Source organism: Oryctolagus cuniculus, chromosome 11 (genome assembly GCF_964237555.1).
Source record: "Oryctolagus cuniculus chromosome 11, mOryCun1.1, whole genome shotgun sequence".
NCBI lineage: Eukaryota > Metazoa > Chordata > Mammalia > Lagomorpha > Leporidae > Oryctolagus > Oryctolagus cuniculus.
In genome coordinates this window covers 1,357,871-1,375,938 of record NC_091442.1, presented here as the reverse complement: position 1 = coordinate 1,375,938, position 18,068 = coordinate 1,357,871, and the positions used below count along the sequence as shown (strand labels likewise).

General features: G+C 68.7%; 1 protein-coding gene across 1 annotated transcript in view; it reads left to right on the top strand.

The window, feature by feature from the left end:
• CDH4 (cadherin 4) overlaps nucleotides 1-18,068 on the top strand; it is a 326,582-nt gene that overhangs the window by 302,808 nt on the left and 5,706 nt on the right. The window contains exons 8-12 of the mRNA XM_070051648.1: nucleotides 3,509-3,646; nucleotides 14,004-14,189; nucleotides 16,018-16,271; nucleotides 16,724-16,866; nucleotides 17,828-18,061. Of these exons, the coding sequence (XP_069907749.1) occupies nucleotides 3,509-3,646; nucleotides 14,004-14,189; nucleotides 16,018-16,271; nucleotides 16,724-16,866; nucleotides 17,828-18,061 (955 nt within the window). The remainder of the gene's footprint in view (nucleotides 1-3,508; nucleotides 3,647-14,003; nucleotides 14,190-16,017; nucleotides 16,272-16,723; nucleotides 16,867-17,827; nucleotides 18,062-18,068) is intronic.

Sequence of the window (18,068 nt, the reverse complement as noted above, 5' to 3'; positions counted from 1 at the left end):
GAGAGTGTCGTCTCTACAAACAGGAGGGGGCACTGGGCACCCCAACACAGGGCTCCCCTCCCCCGCCTCCCACAGTCCTGCCTGAGCTTCCGAATAAAAACGTCGCAGCTGCCCGGCCGTGCCCTGCAGCCGGCCAGAGCACCTGTGGGGCCCCGGGCCTGGGCTGGGCTGGGCTGGCCCCGACCGCCATTTCCAAGGAGGCAGCTGGCGGGGATCGGCCTGACCCCTGCCTCCCCAGGGCCCTGCCCCACGGACCTGGCCGACCCCGAGGCCCCGCCCTTGGGAGGCCCCGTGGGCCCTGAGGATCTTTCCTGCTGGATTAGCGGCCACTCCTCCCGAAAGCAAGGCCAGCCCGCCCTCTAGTGGCAGTCGGCTGTCATACAAATGCTCACAGGTGCACATGCACACACATATACCTATGTGCATAGACGCACACGCAACATACATGTACGTGTATACTTACAGACATGTGTACACAAATGTAAGTCTGCATGCACATGTGTGTGCATAAAGGCACAGGTGCATGCGTGTGCGTGTGTATACACTCGTGTGCATCGTCACGCACATACAAGCATGCTGTATGCACACTCAAACACGCAGACACGGGTGTGCACACATGCACGCACCTACACACACATGCAAGCATGCTGTATGCACACACAAACATGCAGACACAGGTGTGCACACATGCGCGCACCTACACACACATGTACACACACTGCACATGTGTTCCTGTGTTCCTATCCCCTCCGGTGCGTTCTGTGTGCAGCAGCCAGGTTGGCCCCGTGTCCAGGCCTCGGCTCCATGGCTGAGGCCAGGAGGACTGGGAGGGTGAGGTCGGGCAGTGGAGACGACACGGCGGTGCCCCTGGGGGCCGGCCCTAAGGCTCTCTTCCCTCTCTGCCACGCCTGTGTCACTCGTGGCTTCAGTCTGGCCCCTTCTGTCAGGGCCACGAGGCAGAGGGGACGGGACGGCCGCGTGCACAAGGACACAGAGCAGAGCCGAGACCTGTCCCAAGGGAGGGGCCGCCGGGGGCCCTGAGGAGGAGAAGCCCAGCCCGGTGGAGCCCAGGCCACTCCGCTGGCCAGTTCTAGAAAAAGCCACCACGATGTCCACGTCTGTCCCAGGAGCGGAGGAAACCCCTGGACGCTCCCACGCGAGGCCACGGCCACCCCCTCAGGCAGCCTGCTCACTGCACCCAGGGGGCAGGGCCAGGTGGCCGTGGCCAGCGCCCGGGCACACGACGGCTTGTGCAGTGCTGCTGCGCTTGGCAGCTGGACACAGGCGATGCCACACTCGGAGCTCACACACCCTCGCCAGGTCGCCTGGTGCCTGGCGCCGGGATGGGCATCCAGCCTGGCCCCCGTGGCACCGTCCCCAGGGTCTCAGCAGCACCCAGCAGGAGGCAGAGCCACAGCTCAGAGCAGCAGCACTGCAGAGCGAGTGCCTGCGGGCCACGGGTGAAGGGGGAAGCGGCCACGGACAGAAGCTGTCAGGGACGGAGAGGGTGGTCTCTGCTCTGATGACAGGAGGGTCAGGATCCTGAGACAGACGCCGGGGGGAAGCACTCTGGGCCACGGGCAGGGCCCTGACGCTCGAGGCCACAGGCGTGCTGCACGTGTGAACACACGCCTGCCACACGTGGAAGACCAGTTCCAAGCGTGCCGTATCCGGGGCGGCTGGGCAATGGTGGGGGGAGCCATCGTGCTAGGTTAGGGAACCGGGACACCTGGACCTTCCAGGAGGGCCAGGCCTGGCTGAGGAGGGCAGGACATGGCTCTGGGGTCAAGTGGCCAGTCAGCGTTTGCTGAGTAACTGTAAGAGCGTGAATCGAGCATGGCGGGGCAGAGGGGAGGGGAGGGGAGGGGAGATGCTGGTGCTGAGGGAGGGGTGGGGCAGCGCGAGCTGCAGGCCACGGCCGAGTCACGTCCAGGGCAGCACCCAGGCCTGCAGACCTGGCCCCGCCGCGCCGCTCTGCCCACACGGGCATCCCCTGCGGGGCCGGCTGCCGCCCTCCTGCCTCTCCCTGGGTGATCAGTGCACAGGTCCTGGCCATGTCCTGCCCCTCCGGGCGGCTCCTCTTCCCACGCCCCGGACTAGCAGCAGGGTCGCGGGAGGAGACCTGAGGGCGGGAGGCAGACTCCACCCACAGCCGCGGTCTCGTGGGTCTGGGTGGGACACAGCGGGGACCCCAGGCCCCCTCCCACCCTGGTGCCAGAGCCTGCCTGCCCACCTCCAGCTCCACGTGTCTTCCACTCCCAGCCCCGAACGCACCTGCCAGCTCTGCCTTGGGCCCGCCCTGCTGCCTCCTCTTCCCTGAAGCCTCCCCGGGTGTCCCCAGCCCCCTCCTTCCCTGGCCTCACTCTGGGGCCCGTCTAGGACACCCCCAGCTGCCTGCCTGACACTGGAGCCCCAGATGGACAAGTGACCCGTGAAGGGGCTGTGGGCCGTGGGGTTTCTGACACAGCCTCCACGGGCAAGGAGTGGATGAGGAGCACCGCCGTGTACCAATAAAGCTTTATTTACAATAGATGGCGGCAGGCAGACTCGGCCCACGGGCCAGAGTTCCCCAACTCCCTGTGCTGGGTCGCGGGACTCCCAAGGAATGACACCAGGCGAGCGTGGCACACAGGTGCCTCTGGGCGTCCCTGCGGTCAGGACAGGCCGGCGGCCGCACTGGCTCCCGCCCACCCAGACACAGCGGCGCAGTCTGTGGAGTTAGGGCCACGCGTGAGCCGTGGGTGAAGAACAGGCTGAGAGCACGCAGGGCCCGGGCTCGTCTGCAGCCCAGGAGCGAGCCCGTCAGGGAGGGAGGGGACGCTGGAGGCCGTGGAGCTTGCTTCAAGTTGAGGAGGAGCCCCGCGGGCCTGCGTGGGGGTGAGGGCAGCAGAACACCCCAGACGTAGCGGCCTGAAGCAGCATGCCCACGCGTGTGGCTCGCAAGCTGCAGACTGGCAGCTCAGCCGGGCTCCGTGGAGGCTCCGCCGTGCCAGGTGGAGGGGGCTGTGGCTGCCACGGCACCTGCGGGGAGGGGGGGAGGGGGGCGGTGGCTGCCATGGCACCTGCAGGGGGAGGGGCTGTGGCTGCACCGGAGGGCGGAGGGGGAGGGGGACTGTGGTGAGTCTGCACCTGCAGGGGGAGGGAGGAGGAGGGCTGTGGCTGTCTGGTCACCTGCAGGGGGAGGGGCTGTGGCCAAGTCTGCACCTGCGGGGGGGGGGGGAGGGCTGTGGCTGTCTCTGCACCTGCAGGGGGAGGGAGGGAGGGTCTGTCTTTTCTTCCCATTCGCAGTTCTGACCTGAAGTTCCGCTGCACGTGGTAAACACTCGAGGAGCCATGTCCGTCCCCCTGCGTGCTTCGGGGCGTCTGCCGCTTTACTCCCTGGCCCTCTGTGGCTCACTGGTGCCCACTGGGCTCCCTGCCAGGGGGTTTCTCTGACAGAGCACCCACGCCTGTCCGTCAGAATGCAGACTGACCCACAGCTCCTTCCCCACTCGTGTCTCCCTTCCAGAAAGTTCAGCAGTACACGGTCATCATTCAGGCCACGGACATGGAGGGAAACCTTAACTACGGCCTCTCGAACACGGCCACGGCCATCATCACCGTGGCCGACGTGAACGACAACCCGCCCGAGTTCACCACGAGCACGGTGAGCGCCGCGGCCCGGAGCCTCTGCGGGGGAGGGGCTGAGCCCAGCGGGGGGGGGGGGGGCGCGACGGGGCGGGGACGCGGGGCCCCAGTCTGGCCCGGTGCTGCCTTGCGAAGTCCCGGGGTTGACAGGCGTTAGGGCTGAAGACCAGCAACTCTCCGAGGTGTGTGTGTGACGTGTGTGCAGCGGCCGCGGCGTGGAGGGGAGCACGGGGCTGGTCAGGGGCAGCCGCTGCCCTGCGTGGCCCCCGTTGGCCGAAAGGGAATCTGGGGCCCCTTGGGATCTGAGAGGCCAAGCGTCCTCAGTGGATATCGGGCGTCTGCTCGGAGGGGGCTGCTGAGCGTCGGCCATGGGCCGTGAGCCCCCGGTCCACACCGCCAGAACCCCTGTGCAGGAGGCCCACTGAGGGTCCCCATCCTGTGCTGATCCCAGGGCACCCAGCAGGCTGTGATGCCCCGCCCACGCTGGCATCCTGGCCCCGCCCCCGCTCCCTGCCCTCAACCCAGCACCTGAGCTGTCCTGGGTGCCAGCTGAGGGCTGGGTCTCCCCTGCTCCTGCCTGGGCCCCTCCTGGGGACCGAGTGGGGGACATTTCAGTGACAACAACAATGCCGGCCCACCCCAAGCCACTGGCCACCCCCAGCCCTGTGGGGGCAGGACCCAGCGGAGCTTGCACGGAGCCACGCAGACCTGAGAGGCGGCAGCTGGCCCTGGGCCTTGCAGTGAGGCGGGGCTGGGGCGGTCAGCTTGCTGTGAAGGCGCCTGGAGGCCACCGTGTCCCCTCATCCCCACCTGCCAGGCTCGGCCCCACTGGACCAGGCAGAGGCATGGGCGCACAGCACCATCTAGTGGCCAGATGGGCTGCGGAGGGAGCAGCTCAGACCCCTGCCTCCCAGGGCTCAGGGCAGCAGCAAGCTGGGAGCAGCCATGGCCGACATTGGGGAGGTGCCCGGATGGTGGGAAGATGCCCCCTCCTCTTTCCTGGGCTTCAGTTTCTGTTTGCTTGGACCAGGCCCGAGGGACTGGACATAGGGGAAGCAGCTGCCACCCCTACACCTGGCCCCAAGACCCCAGTGGGTTTGCCCACACCTGGCTCTCAGGCCCAGCCGCACCCCCGGCTCTGAGAAGGAGCAGTTGCTAACGGGCGTGCCCAGGAGAACCCTCGCAGATGATGAGGGGACACGCGGTGTCCAGGACAGCTCCGGCCTCAGCACAGGACTTCAGGCGGGCACCACCTGCCCTGTGGCACAGCAGGGGACACCCGAAGATACGTCACGGGAAGGACCATGCCGGTCCCTAATCCAGGCGCGGAGCTGCCCCAAGCCGGGCGTCGGTGCATCCGTGGTGTCCGGGTGGCCCCAGGGGGCCCAGAGCCTCAGCAGATGCAGGGCCTCGGTGGTCCCGGAGCGCTCGGCTGAGAGGACAATGCCCCCAGGGACACCCTGTCCCACCGCCGCCCGCCGGAGCCCAGGTGATGGGATGCAGCCTGCCGCCCCCACCCCTCTGAAACAGCCTCGTGGTCGCCATGGAAACCAGAGGAGGAGGCCACCAAGCTGAGTGCAGCGGTGGCTTGTCCCAGAGGGGCCGTGAGATGCCGGGGGCGAGGCAGAGAGGTGGGGTGTCCTGAGAGACGCATGCGACGCTCGGAGCCCCCCCACCTGCTCCCACAAACAAGCTCGAGCCTCAGTCTCCCCGTCTGAGAAGGGGTGCGTGTCACCTTTGCTTGCATGGAGGCCCCAGGTGTGGAGAGGGGTCAAGAGCAGCCCAACACAGGCCACACCTCCATCCCGGAGGGTGCACCTGCCTCTGCCCCAGAGGGGCCGCCTCCCACCTACCCCAGGACCTGCTGGGCTCCAGCGTGGCATCGGTCAGCGGCCGGCTCCACACAGGCCCAGGTTCCTGCTGATTCTGCACCCAGAGCTGGCAGCCCTGCCACGCCCGCCCCCAGTGGCCCTGCCACAGCGAGCGTGGCAGCAGCCGTGTGGGGCACACAGTTCCATGGCGGCGTCAGCGTAACGCATGGAGCCCGCCCCTGCCGCCACGTGCCGCAGGACACCACCTGGACCCGTCTCCTGCGCTCGGCTCGGTTTAGCGCCTTCATGGACGAGTTCCCATCGCATCATTTCTTCCTCTTGAAGAATCCCGTGGCGCTGTCGCGTGGGTCTCCACGCAGGTGGCAAAGCCCCCAGGAGCTGTGAGGACGCGCCCTGAGGAAGGAGCCCCCTCGCCCAGCCACGGGACCACCCTCGCTGTTCCCCAGGGCCATGGGGCCACTGCCCTCCTCTGTCTTCCCTCGGCCTCCGCCCCCGAGCCCTTCCACCTCCATGGAGTCTCCGCTGCCTGAACTTGGGAGATTTACAAGGAATTTTGAGCTCACAGAGGCATCGCGAGCGCAGGGCCAGCAAGGGGAGCAGCCACGGCCTTGCCACCAGCTCCCTGGCTTGCAGATTGGGCGGCACCCTCGTGTCCAGCGCATGGCCCCACAGGGGCTCCCTCCTCCCTGGCTCGGAGGCCGGCAGAGCCTCCGCGTCACAGCCCCGTTTCTCCATCAGAGACGTCCAAGGTCTCTGCTTCCCCGAGCCCCGCCTGGGCACCAGGTGCCCGCACCACTTAACAGCCCGCGTCCTCGGCCCCCTGCCTCCCCCACCCCTGCCGGCCGATCCTCGTCTCTCGGGGTGGACGCCGCCTTCCCTTACGCACGGCGGCCACGCGGAAAGCCCCTTGCTGCCCCTGAGAAGGCCTGGGGCGCTGGGGGGGAGAGGATGGAGAAGCTGTCCCCAAGTGCAGGCGCTTCCCACGTGGTCAGCCCGAGACCAGGACGGAGGCCTGCGTTCCGTCCCAGACGACTTCCCGGTGAGGGCCCAGCTTCCCCGGGGCAGCGGCCCCTCCTCAGCCCTGCCAGCCTCAGGCAGCCCCGGACCCCGGGTCGCAGGGCAGGGAACTACAGAAACGGCCGCCGTTTGACGCATCGCAGGGTGGCGGCCAGGGCTCCTGCGATGGCCCACGGGAGGCCAGGAGGGGCAGAGCCCAGGCGGGGAGGGTGCTCAGCCGTCCCCATGCCTGGGCCGTGCGGTCATCAGGGGCGTCCGTGAGGTGGCCCTGGGCAGGCCCCCCGGAGGCTGGTGCAGGCAGCCCCAGGATACCGTCCATGAAGGACACAGCTCTGAGACCCCTGGGGAGGGGCCCCTCTGCACTGAGGGGCACTGGACACCCATCCTCGGCTGCCTCGCCTTCCCCTGCCCAGCACCCCCAGGCACGTGCCCACCAGAGGCATCGGAGTCAGGGACCCCAGCTCCTGGGAGACCTTCCTGGTGTGCAGCCCTGCACCCCCCACACCTGTCACTCACCACACCTGTCACTCAGTGTGCAGCCCCTCCCAGCCCAGCCCTGCACTCCCCACACCTGTCACTCACCACACCTGTCACTCAGTGTGTGGCCCTGCACCCCCCACACCTGTCACTCACCACACCTGTCACTCACCACACCTGTCACTCAGTGTGTGGCCCTGCACCCACCACACCTGTCACTCACCACACCTGTCAGTATGCGGCCCCTCCCAGCCCAGCCCTGCACCCACCACACCTGTCACTCACCACACCTGTCACTCACTGTGTGGCTCCTCCCAGCCCAGCCCTGCACCCACCACACCTGTCACTCAGTGTGCGGCCCCTCCCAGCCTGGCCCTACACCCCTCACACCTGTCACCTTACGAGCCCAGCTTCCCTGTCTGGGGTCAGTGGGTGGGCGTGATGAGGCAGGAAGGCCGAGTGACCTCCCCAGCCCGAGACTCGATGGTTAGGTTAAAATGTTCACAAAGAGGCCGAGAGATCAGAGTGGTGCCCCCTCCGGTGCCCCGCCCCCATGCCCCAAGTTCTTCTGGAAACTTCTGTGTCTAGAAACCCAGGGCCAAAGCGTGCAATGCCGTCCTCAGGAGTGACCAGCCAGGTGGAGATGACCACAGCTGTGGGCTAGCCTTGGAACCTTTCCAGCCACTGCCTGAGCTGGCCCCTCCCCCAGAAAGTGAGCCCGCTCTGGCCAAGCCTCAGCGGCTTCTCAGTTCTGTGCACAAAGCCAGGCAGGAGAGAAACGTCACAGACCACGAGTTCCCGGCGATAAGAATCCGGCGTCTTCCACGGGGAAGGGACTCGGTGCCCCGAGCTGCACTCCGTGGGCAGTGCCGACCTCGGCCAAGGTCAGTGGAGCCACTCTTCTGAGCACTGTGTGACCCTGCGGGGGCCATAGCTCCGCCCACACCTGGCGGCCCATCCACCGCCGGCCAGCCAGCGGCCACTCCCAGGGACCAGCCACAGCCACCTGTGTTCCAGAGAGCTGGCCCTGGACAAGGACGAAGTGGACCCAGGACCCCCCCAACCAGAGCACCGTGCAGAGGAACGCCTGGTCGGGGGAGGGGGGAAACACACGGGAACATCACAGTTCCGTGTCCCCAACCGCTCCCTGGACCCCGTCTGGCAGAGCTGCACTGGAGAGATGGCGGCACCGGGGCCAGCGCCCGGCTTCAGCCCTGGCTCCGCCACTGACCACCTGCTGGCCCGGGACAGCTTGCAGAGCCGTCCGTGCCTCAGTTTATGGCGTCTTTATTCCCGAAAGCCTGCGGGGGCAGGTGCTCTCCAGAGCATGCAGCCCTGACTAGGCTCAGGGTAAGCTTAGACGACACCTGTGGGGTGTTAACCACAAAGCCAGAACGAGCGGGGTACGCTTGTCCCGGGGGGGCCCTGGCCGTACAGATGACGTCCCCGCAAGGCCAGCTCCCGGGGAGACAGAGGTGTGCAGCTGGTCAGAAACAGACGACAGAGAGATGCAGAGGCAGAGGGGTGCCTCGGGTCGGTCAGAGGGGGGAAGCCTGGGTGTTGTCTGCTAGTCAGATGGCGGGGTCCCTTGCCGCAGCCACTCTCCTGATGCATGTGAGCTCACATCCACACGCGTGCTGGGGTGACCGCACCACACAGGCCTGGCCGCTCGCCGCCGGACGAGACGCGGCACAGGAGAGGGCTCCTTCGGGGAGCCGGCGGTCTCGGGAAGCACTCGCCCCGGACCCGAAGTGCGCCCTCTCCCGCTGGACGAGCCAGCAGAGGGGCTCCGAGGGGACGCGGTAGCGGCCGCAGGTGCGGGCAGCCGGCCGGTGAGCGCCGCCAGTGGCTCCCTAAGCCTGCAGGTGGTCGTGCTGAGGGTCCGGGCGCAGGCGCTTGGTCTTGGGTAACAGCTCAGCTGTGCACCTGCCCCCGGCCGGGCGTGAGGCCACCTTTCCCAGGAGTCTCCACTTCACGGCTCCTGAAACGCCTGTGTGAACCTTCTTCAGCCTTTACCACGGTGACACGGGAAGGAGGCGCAGGCCGGCTCACCCCCGCCTCCCATCTCCACGCTCCCTCTGCCTGTGAGGAGCCCCGGTCCCCTCTTCCGGTTTCTGTGCTCGGACCCCACCGGAAGTCGCCATTGCCTCCTCGGACAGAAAGCTCAGTCTCAGAAGTGCGAGTGCAGCGTGGCGGCCACGGACGTGAGGGCGGGGGAGCGGACCCGAGGGTGCCGCGGGGGAGCGGACGTGAGGATGCGGGAGCGGACACGAGGGTGGGGGAGCGGACATGAGGGCGGGGGACTGGACGTGAGGGTGCCGCGGGGGCGGGGGCGGCAGCGCCCCAGGCTGTGCTCACCAGAGGGCGCTGGGCGCAGGCCCGGGAGGTGCTTCCCCCGACCTCGAGCCCCGGGCAGGCAGCGTCTGGGGGGTGCGCGTCCTCGTGGGCCCTGCCCCACCTCCCAGGAGTCAGGACTCGCACTCGCTCCTTCACACCTGCTAGGAGGTAAGAGGGTTAGAGCAAGGCCACGGCCTCCCTGGGGACGCTGGGCCGGCCGCGGCTCCTCCTGATGAACATCGCGTGGCCACCAGCTCCAGAGGAGGAGCCAGCGGGCGGGGGCGTCCATCTGAGGGCAAATCCCCAAGGCCAAGGTCCCCTGACTGCGTCTCCCTGGGGGCAAGAGGAGCTGGCACTGCGGGTCCAGCCGCCTACGGAGCTCATCCCCCCGAGCCCTCGCCATAGCCGGCCAAAGGCAGCGGGCACGAGTCTGGGGCCCACGTGTGGGGTGACTTCTGCAGGGATCCGGCCGGTCCCCACGAGGCCAGGGCTGGGGCAGAGGCAGCGCCGACTCAGGGCTGAGCCCAGGCTGAGTCCAGCCCTTCCCTCCCCCGGGACCGCAGGGAAGGCATGGGAGGGGCCGACACCTGCCACCTGCGGAGGGCGCGGGCTGCTCCGTGCAAACAGGAAACGGGGCCGGGAGCCTGGGCGCACAGCAGGTGACCCTGGTTATGGGCCCTCCCCGTGCTCCAGGGACGGCGGCTGAGGGGCTCTGGGGGCACAGCGCGCCTGCCCAGCACCCCCGGCAGAAGCTGCGGCTGCGAGTACTGAGAGCGTGGGATTTGGAGGAGGCAAATCGGGCCTGAATCCTGCCCCGACCTCTAACCCCGTGGGCCCCCAGGGCCAGTTCGGCTCTAGGCCCCTGTTTCAGGAAGGGGTCTCCAGCCCCTGCCAGCCATGTTCCGCCCAGCCCAGCGAGCACGGATATGCTCAGAGTGACCACCCCAGGAGAGGCGGAGCTGAGGCCACGGCTCCAAGGCCCAGGGTGGCGCCTGCACTCCCCTCGCCCGGGGGCCACTGGACAAGCCCCTCGCTCTGCAGCTCCTGCGTGGGGCGCCTCGCGAGCCTGACCTGCTGGCCGTGGGACCAAGGCAAGCCCCATGCCCTCCAGGGCCGCCTCACCATCACTCAGGCCCCACGTCGGGGTCGGGCTGCGTTGCTGACAGCTGTGTGGCCACAGACAGGCCCCGTGTCCTGACTGCGAAGCCTCGCGGCTGGAGGTGACGGCGGCGCACAGGAGCCAGGGCTGGGGTGCTGCTGCGCGGGGCCGGGCCCCTCCCCTTCAGGGTGGCCTGCGCGAGGCCCAGGGCCCTGCGTGTGGTCACGGCCGCCCCCGCAGCCGCCAGCCTGGAGCGGGGAGGCTGCGCTGGGCTCCCACCCTGGGTCTCCTCTCTGCCGGCGGGGCGGGGCCAGGGGCGGGGCCAGGGGCGGGGCCGGGTCAGCCTGAGGCTCTGCGGCTCTGCCTCCTTCCTGCCCCAGGCCCGGGGCCTCCCACGCTGAGTTCTGCAGAGACCTCAGAGTCATCATGTGTGTGGGGGCGGGGGGGGATGAGAAAATCGTCACTTCCTGCTGCGCGTGTGGTGAACGTGCGGGAATTAGGAGCGACTTCCTAGACTTCACCCCCCTCCCCGACTCAGGAGGGCGGCATGGGGGTAGGGCTCCGAGGGGGTCCCCGCTGAAACTCGGCGGGCAGCACCGGGACCCACCTGGTCATCCAGCAGCCAAAGAAGGGAGTGGCGCTCACCTCCGAGCGGCCAGGAGTGCCCAGCAGGCACAGAGCCGCTCTGCCGGCCGTGGCACCTTGGCCCGCCGACGCTGCCAGACCGGCTGCTGCCTGTGCCGGCTGCCTCCCCCCGGTCACGGTCACGCCTGCGTTCACCCGCAGCTCCCGCGTCCCCGCACCTGGAAGCTGAGAAAGCAGGAGCCTGGAGGTCGTAGCAGGCCTGCGGCAGCACTGGGCAGCCCGGCTCTGCCGTGTCCGCGGGACCCTCCCCCGCTGCTGGGGGCATGAGTGCCGGCACTGAGCCTGAGGGGCTGACGCGCCCGTGTCCACCCCAGGCCAGGTATGGAGGTAGGGGCTGGCTTCTAGAACAGGTGCCCACAGCCGCTTCCTGAAGACAGCTGGCTGTGGCGGCCGTCCTGTCGCGACTGCCCCACCCCGCCCCACGGTGGCTGTGTGCCAATCAAACTTTATTTACAAAGGCAGGCCACGGGCCGAGTTTGGCCTGAAGATTACCAAACCCACCAGCGCCTGTAGGGACGCTCAGGAGAGTGTGGCCCCAGAACAGCCATGGCGGGGTCCACCGGCTCTCAGAATGGCAGGTGGGACAGGACCTTCCCGGGGAGGCCGGCAGGCAGGTGTCCTGGCCTGGGTTTGAGCTGGACAAGCGGAGGCTCAGAGGTCACCTGGCTGCACGGGGCCGGGCCAGGGGTGACCCCTCGGGGCCCCTCTGGTGGTCGTGCCTGTCGGCTGGTGCTCCCGTCCATAATGGCCTTGCTGACTCTGGACAGCATGCAGGGCCCTGGGAGGACACAGATGCCCGCCGGCCTGGGCACTGGCACTGCACCCATGCTCAACCCATTGCACCTTCTGGCAGCCGTCGGGAGGCCGGCCAGTGCCCAGACCGGCAGTCCCCTGCTGCACAGGCAGATGGAATCAGACCAGAGCCCGCGACCATCCACAGCGACAGCCAGTGGGTGAAGGGACCCCAGAGAGTCAGAGGTTGCGCTGAGGGTGCGGCCTGGGCTGGGCGTGACGACCCCATCACCTGCTGGGGGAGGCCTGGGCCAGTGCAGCGCAGTCAGCAGCAGGGGTCCCAGGGCAGGGCCTCCCTGGCCTCGAGACCGCCGCCAGCCCCTGCCAAGGGCCACCCTGCCCGCTCAGCCCACTGAAGGGACGAGAGCTCCACCTGCTGCAGGCCGACGGGGAGACCACAGCGAGAACTGCACAGGCAGAGATGGCCCTGGCGGGGCCGCTGTGGGACCTGGGAGGGGCCGCACCATTGCCCCAGACCTCTGCCTGCCCCTGGGACGGCCCCTGCCCCCCTGGAGCGCCTTCCAAGGCACCAGCCAAGTCCCCGCCGTCTCCCAGGCTCACCGGGACCGGCGGACAGCAGCCTTGGCAGGGGCTGCCCTGCCCCACCCGGCGTCCCAAGAGCCCCAGTCTGGTGGGCAGTGCCCCTCCCTAAAACACCTGCTGTGGACCCCACACCGGGGCCTGAGCAGCCACTGTCGTCCCTCCAGTGGGCACCGTCCCTGCCCACGTCTGCCGCGGACTGGGCGCCCGCCCCTCCCTGAGGCCTCTCTGACGAGCCCAGCCCAGCTGCGGTCCCAGCCCCGGGCACTCAGCCACGGCTGCCGCAGACTCCACATTGTAACCCACGCGGACGGCGCCTCTGAACCGCGATGAGGGGTCCCCTGCAGGTGGAGCCGGTGGTCCTGGTGACATCCAGCCGTGGAGGAGTCACGCAGAGTCTGTAACAGAGCCGCGGTGCTGGGATGGCCATGCACGCGCACCACGTGCAGGCAGAGCCGTGGTCTGGGCCGGCGGGCAGCAGGGCGCGCCCCAGGAGGCGACAGGACCCGGCGCCTTCCAGCCCCCTGGGCACGGGCTCTGAGCCCACGCGAGGCTTTTGTTTGCTTGTCCATGTGTCCACTCGTTCGTTCACTCCTCGCAAAGCCAGGTCCGTGTGCCCAGGCCTGGGACCCCTGCTCGCTGGGCCAGGCCTCTGTGGGTGCAGGGTGCTGCCTGCTGCCTTTCGAGGGCCCACTCCTGACCCCCAGCTGAGGGCAGGTGACGGTGGCCCTGGGTGACGCAGCCCCCACAGGGAGTGCTCAGTAGCCGGGTCCTCACTGTGAGCGGCGGCTGCTGTGTCTTGGGGGGTCACAGCCCCCAGGTCTGGAGACGCCGTGGAAGACCGTTCTCACGTGGCTCGGGTGGACACAGCCCCTGCCCCCAACTCGGCTCAAGCGCCATGATGGGGCACCCTGGACCCATGGTGTGAGTGGCAGCCGCTCCCTGGCCACCGCCACCTCCTGTGTGGTCGCCCCATGCACCCTTCTCGTCCTCTTCCTGGGAGGGACCCGCTGAGCCCTGGGGCTGCAGAGACTCAGGCTCTGGGGCGCCCAGTGCTGGCCCCCGAGGTCTCTGAAAAGCAGGATGAGACCAGGGTTACTCCGAGGGCCGGCGCACAGGCAGCGCCTCCCGACCCCGCCCGGGCCCTCGGCAGCCTCACTGGGCCCTGGGCACAGCGGGAGTCCCGGGCCTTTAGCCAAGCATCTCATGCTCAGAAGCCCACTGCCCGGTGCCAGGACCTGGGACACATGGCAGGGCCCTCGCTGAAGAGCCGGAAATGACCTCAGGTGGAGGTCAGGGCCGCAGCAGCCTCGGGCCCGGGGCCCACTCAGTCACCTGTGGGTCCCAGCCGCCCGCCCGGCTCCTCTGGGCGACGCCAAGGGCCAGGCAGGGTTCAGATGAAGGCCTGGGTGTGTGCATGTGTGTGCACACGTGTGTGCAAGGCTCGGTTTGGTTGGGGCAGAGTGGGCAGATGCGAGCCTCGGTCTCGCTGGGCGCCGGCTGGGGGACCCCAGTGCTCTCGGGGCCCTCCTGGGGTGGCTGCAGGACCCCGGTGCTCTCGGGGCCCTCCTGGGGTGGCTGCAGGGGTCCCGACGCAGCCCTCGGGCTGTAACGCGCTCCCTTCTGGCCTTTTCCAGTTTGCGGGGGAGGTCCCTGAAAACCGGGTGGAGACGGTGGTGGCGAACCTCACGGTGCTGGACCGAGACCAGCCGCACTCGGCCAGCTGGAACGCCGTCTACCGCGTCATCAGCGGGGACCCCTCGGGCCACTTCAGCATCCGCACGGACCCCGTCACCAACGAGGGCCTGGTCACCGTGGTCAAGGTGGGTGCCCTGGGGGCCCCCGTCCCAGGGCCTCCCGTGACCCCTGCCGCCCTGGCAAACGGGGGGCCCCACTGGAGTCGCCCGGCGCCGGTGCGGCACGCGCAGGGCTGCGTCTCAGGGTCTCGTGCGTTTGAGTCCTTTCCCGTAGGCCTTCTCGGGCGCTTGGGGTGCAGGGGACGGACCAGGCTCCCGGGGTGCCCGGAGGCTTTCCTTCCCTCCTGTGGGCCAGGCGGGGGCTGGGGGGGCTGGGGGGGCTGGGGGCGTGGTCATGAAGCCGCCCTGGGGCTGGCCAGGCTGGGATGGGACGGACGGCCAGCTGTCAGTTCAACCTTGCTAGCGGCTTGGACCGGTCGGGCTTTTCTACTCTCAGACTAACTTCTGGGGGCCTCTCGCTGCCACAGCCGCGACTCCGTCCTCTGGCGCGCGTCCCTGTGCGTCCGAGCCGGGAAGAGCAGGTTGGGAGGGCGGTGAGCGTCCCCAGCCACGTGGCGCTTAGCGTGAGGCCACCGGGCAGCTGCAGTCCCAGAGCAGCTCGAACGGGACTGAGAACAGGCCAAGAGAGGTCAGGTGTTTGCAAGGAAGGCAGGCAGCGGAGAGCCGCAGGCAGACTGGCCCGGCAGCCGGCAGGCCCTGTAGCCCCGGGCCTCCCCCCTGCCCTGGAAGTCACCTGCAGCCCCGGGCCTCCCCCCTGCCCTGGAAGTCACCTGCAGCCCCGGGCCTCCCCCCCGCCCTGGCGGGCACCTGCAGCCCCGGGCCTCCCCCCCGCCCTGGCGGGCACCTGCAGCCCCGGGCCTCCCCCCTGCCCTGGAAGTCACCTGCAGCCCCGGGCCTCCCCCCTGCCCTGGAAGTCACCTGCAGCCCCGGGCCTCCCCCCTGCCCTGGAAGTCACCTGCAGCCCCGGGCCTCCCCCCTGCACCTCCGCATGTCACCAGCGTCCACCCAGGGATGGCAAATTGGGGTCCTTCTCCCCCGCGGGGTTTAGGTGGTGTTTTCGCAATGCTGCCGCTCCTGCGCCCTCCTGAGCCAGGATTCTGTAGGACGGTGTCCCCTTGTCACCAGGGTCTGCACCGGTCAGCAGCTCCCTCCCCCACACACTGAACCCAGCAAGCTGAGGGCAGAGGGCCTCTGTGGGCCGGCGGGGGATCTCAGAGGCCAGAGAGCTGCGAGGGTCAGAGGTCAGAGGTCAGAGACTGGACGAGGCAGCGCTGCTGGCCTTTGGGGGGGAGGGGCTGCGAGCACAGGCGGCCGCAGGAAGTGGAGCCTCCTGGACTGGGCCCCAGGGGAAGCCGCCCTGCGACGTCCTGGCCTCAGCCCAGCGGGGCCGCCTCTGGCTCCCAGGACCAGGAGACCCACGCCTGTGCGGGCGCCGAACACGAGCTTAGTGGCACGGGGCGAGCCGAGAGCTCCCCTCCTCACTGGCCGTCGCCCTCCACGCTCAGCACGGCTGCTGATGTGGCGGCCGGGTCCCCTCTGCCCGGGGAGGGTCCGGGGAGGCCCTGGACACCTTTGGGGGCGCCACTCAGCCAGAGATGGGAGTGCTGACCTCACACCTTCATTCTTTCATCATAATTACGTGGATTTTTTTGGATTTATTTTAAAGGAAGAGTAGGGACAGAGAGGTCTTCCTTCTGCTGGCTCACTCCCCAGGTGCCTGCAACAGCCAAGGCCGGGCCAGGCTCGAGCCAGGAGCTCCCTCGGGGTCTCCCACCTGGGCGCAGGGGCCCACGGAGTAGGGCCACCACCTGCTGCCGGCCGGCATCTCGTTCCCCGCAGCCCACAGGCCCCAGAGGGCCGGCCCGGCTCAGCCCTGCCCCCACTCTCGTTCCAGGCTGTCGACTACGAGCTGAACCGGGCCTTCATGCTGACCGTGATGGTGTCGAACCAGGCGCCGCTGGCCAGCGGGATCCAGATGTCCTTCCAGTCCACGGCGGGGGTGACCATCTCTGTCATGGACGTCAACGAGGCGCCCTACTTCCCCTCCAACCACAAGCTGATCCGCCTGGAGGAGGGCGTGCCCCCCGGCACTGTGCTCACCACCTTCCCCGCCGTGGACCCCGACCGCTTCATGCAGCAGGCAGTGAGGTGGGTCCATGGGCACAGCCCCCCTCCCAGCACCCCCAGGCCCTGAAACGCCCAGTGAGACCCCCACAGCCAGAAAGTCCCTGGGGGGGGGGGTTGGGAGGTCCAGACCTGAGCGCCCCTCCAGTGGCACCCAAGTCCTGGGGGTCTCAGGTCAGCAAGGCCACTACACCCAGACCACGGACACGGACGGTGTGTGGACACTCAGCCCCGGCTGGCTGGGGTCCCTGCGAGGTGGAGGCCTGGGAAGAGCAGGGCACAGTGGTCCCGGCCCGCCCCGCTGCGGGGGCCTGTGCAGGGTTGGCAGCCGGGGGTGCACGCACCTCCTGGTCATCCGAGGACACGGGCCGGGACCTGGGGCGTGCAGCTGGCAGGTGCGGCTACCCGCAGATGGGACGGGGGTCTGGGGGGCCAGGGCGGCCCCCGCCTCACCTCCCTCCTGCACATCCTCTCAGATACTCGAAGCTGTCAGACCCGGCAAACTGGCTGCACATCAACGCCACCAACGGGCAGATCAGCACGGCCGCCCTGCTGGACCGCGAGTCCCTGTATGTCAGCAACAACGTCTACGAGGCCACCTTCCTGGCAGCTGACAACGGTGCGTCTGCTGCCACGGCCGAGGGAAGCCACCGCTCCCGGGGCCTGGGCAAGGCCTCGGTCGCCAGCAGTCGAAGAGGCTGCGAGGACAGTGGGTGGGGGAGCAGGTCAGCAGGTGGCAGCATGTCAGCCACGAACGGGGAACTGGAGCCCCTCGGAGCCCCCTTCTCGCCGCTGCGTCTCCCTCCACGTGCCCAGCCCGGGGTTTGCACTCACGCGCTCTCGGCTCGGGGGGTTGGGGCCGAGCAGCCTCCTGCTTCCACCAGACCCCCCTGTGGGCCAAGGCCCTGCGGAGGATCCTGGCCTGGGAGGCACAGAAAGCCCTGCGCCGTCCCCGGGGTCCACACAGCCAGGCTGTGCAGCGCAGCGAGGGGGCCTCTCCTCTGGGACCCTGGGCATCCCCAGGCAGCTCCGGCACCACCAGTCTTCAGAGACAGGTGCCATGTCACCATCAAGGAGACATCGGGGGGGGGGCTTTCTGTGCCCCCCCACCTGCTGCAGCCAGGGAAGGGGGCCGTTGGTGTCAGGGCCCGGAGCTGTCAGCAAGGTCAACGCCACACTCGGGACACTGCCTCCAGCGTCTCTGGCCAGCTTCTGGCCACACGGCACATGTCCACCAGGGTTGAGGCAGGGGTGGCCTGGCCTCCGTGCTCACGGCTGGCTCCGAAGCAGCATTGCTTCATTCTAACTGAGCAGTCCCAGGCTACGGAGAGGTGGGGGGAGGGGGACAGGTGGCCTGCAGAGGCCCACGGCCCAGCATCCTCCAAGTCCTCCCAGGCCCCAGAGCAAAGGGGGCTCCAGGTGAAGCCTCGCGCAGCCGTGCACGTGTCCGGCAGCTGCAGGTGCGTCTCGCCTGCTGCGTGGGCCCGGGGGTTGGCTGGTGCCCGCCACCCTGTGGCTGTGGCTATGGCTGTGGAGTGCTGGGAGGGGCCCTGCGTGGTCACCCCGTGTCTGCCCTGCAGGGATCCCCCCAGCCAGCGGCACCGGGACCCTGCAGATCTATCTCATCGACATCAACGACAACGCCCCAGAGCTGCTGCCCAAGGAGGCGCAGATCTGCGAGAAGCCCAACCTGAACGCCATCAACATCACGGCCGCCGACGCCGACGCCGACCCCAACATCGGCCCCTACGTCTTCGAGCTGCCCTTCGTCCCGGCCGCCGTGCGCAAGAACTGGACCATCACACGCCTGAACGGTGAGCC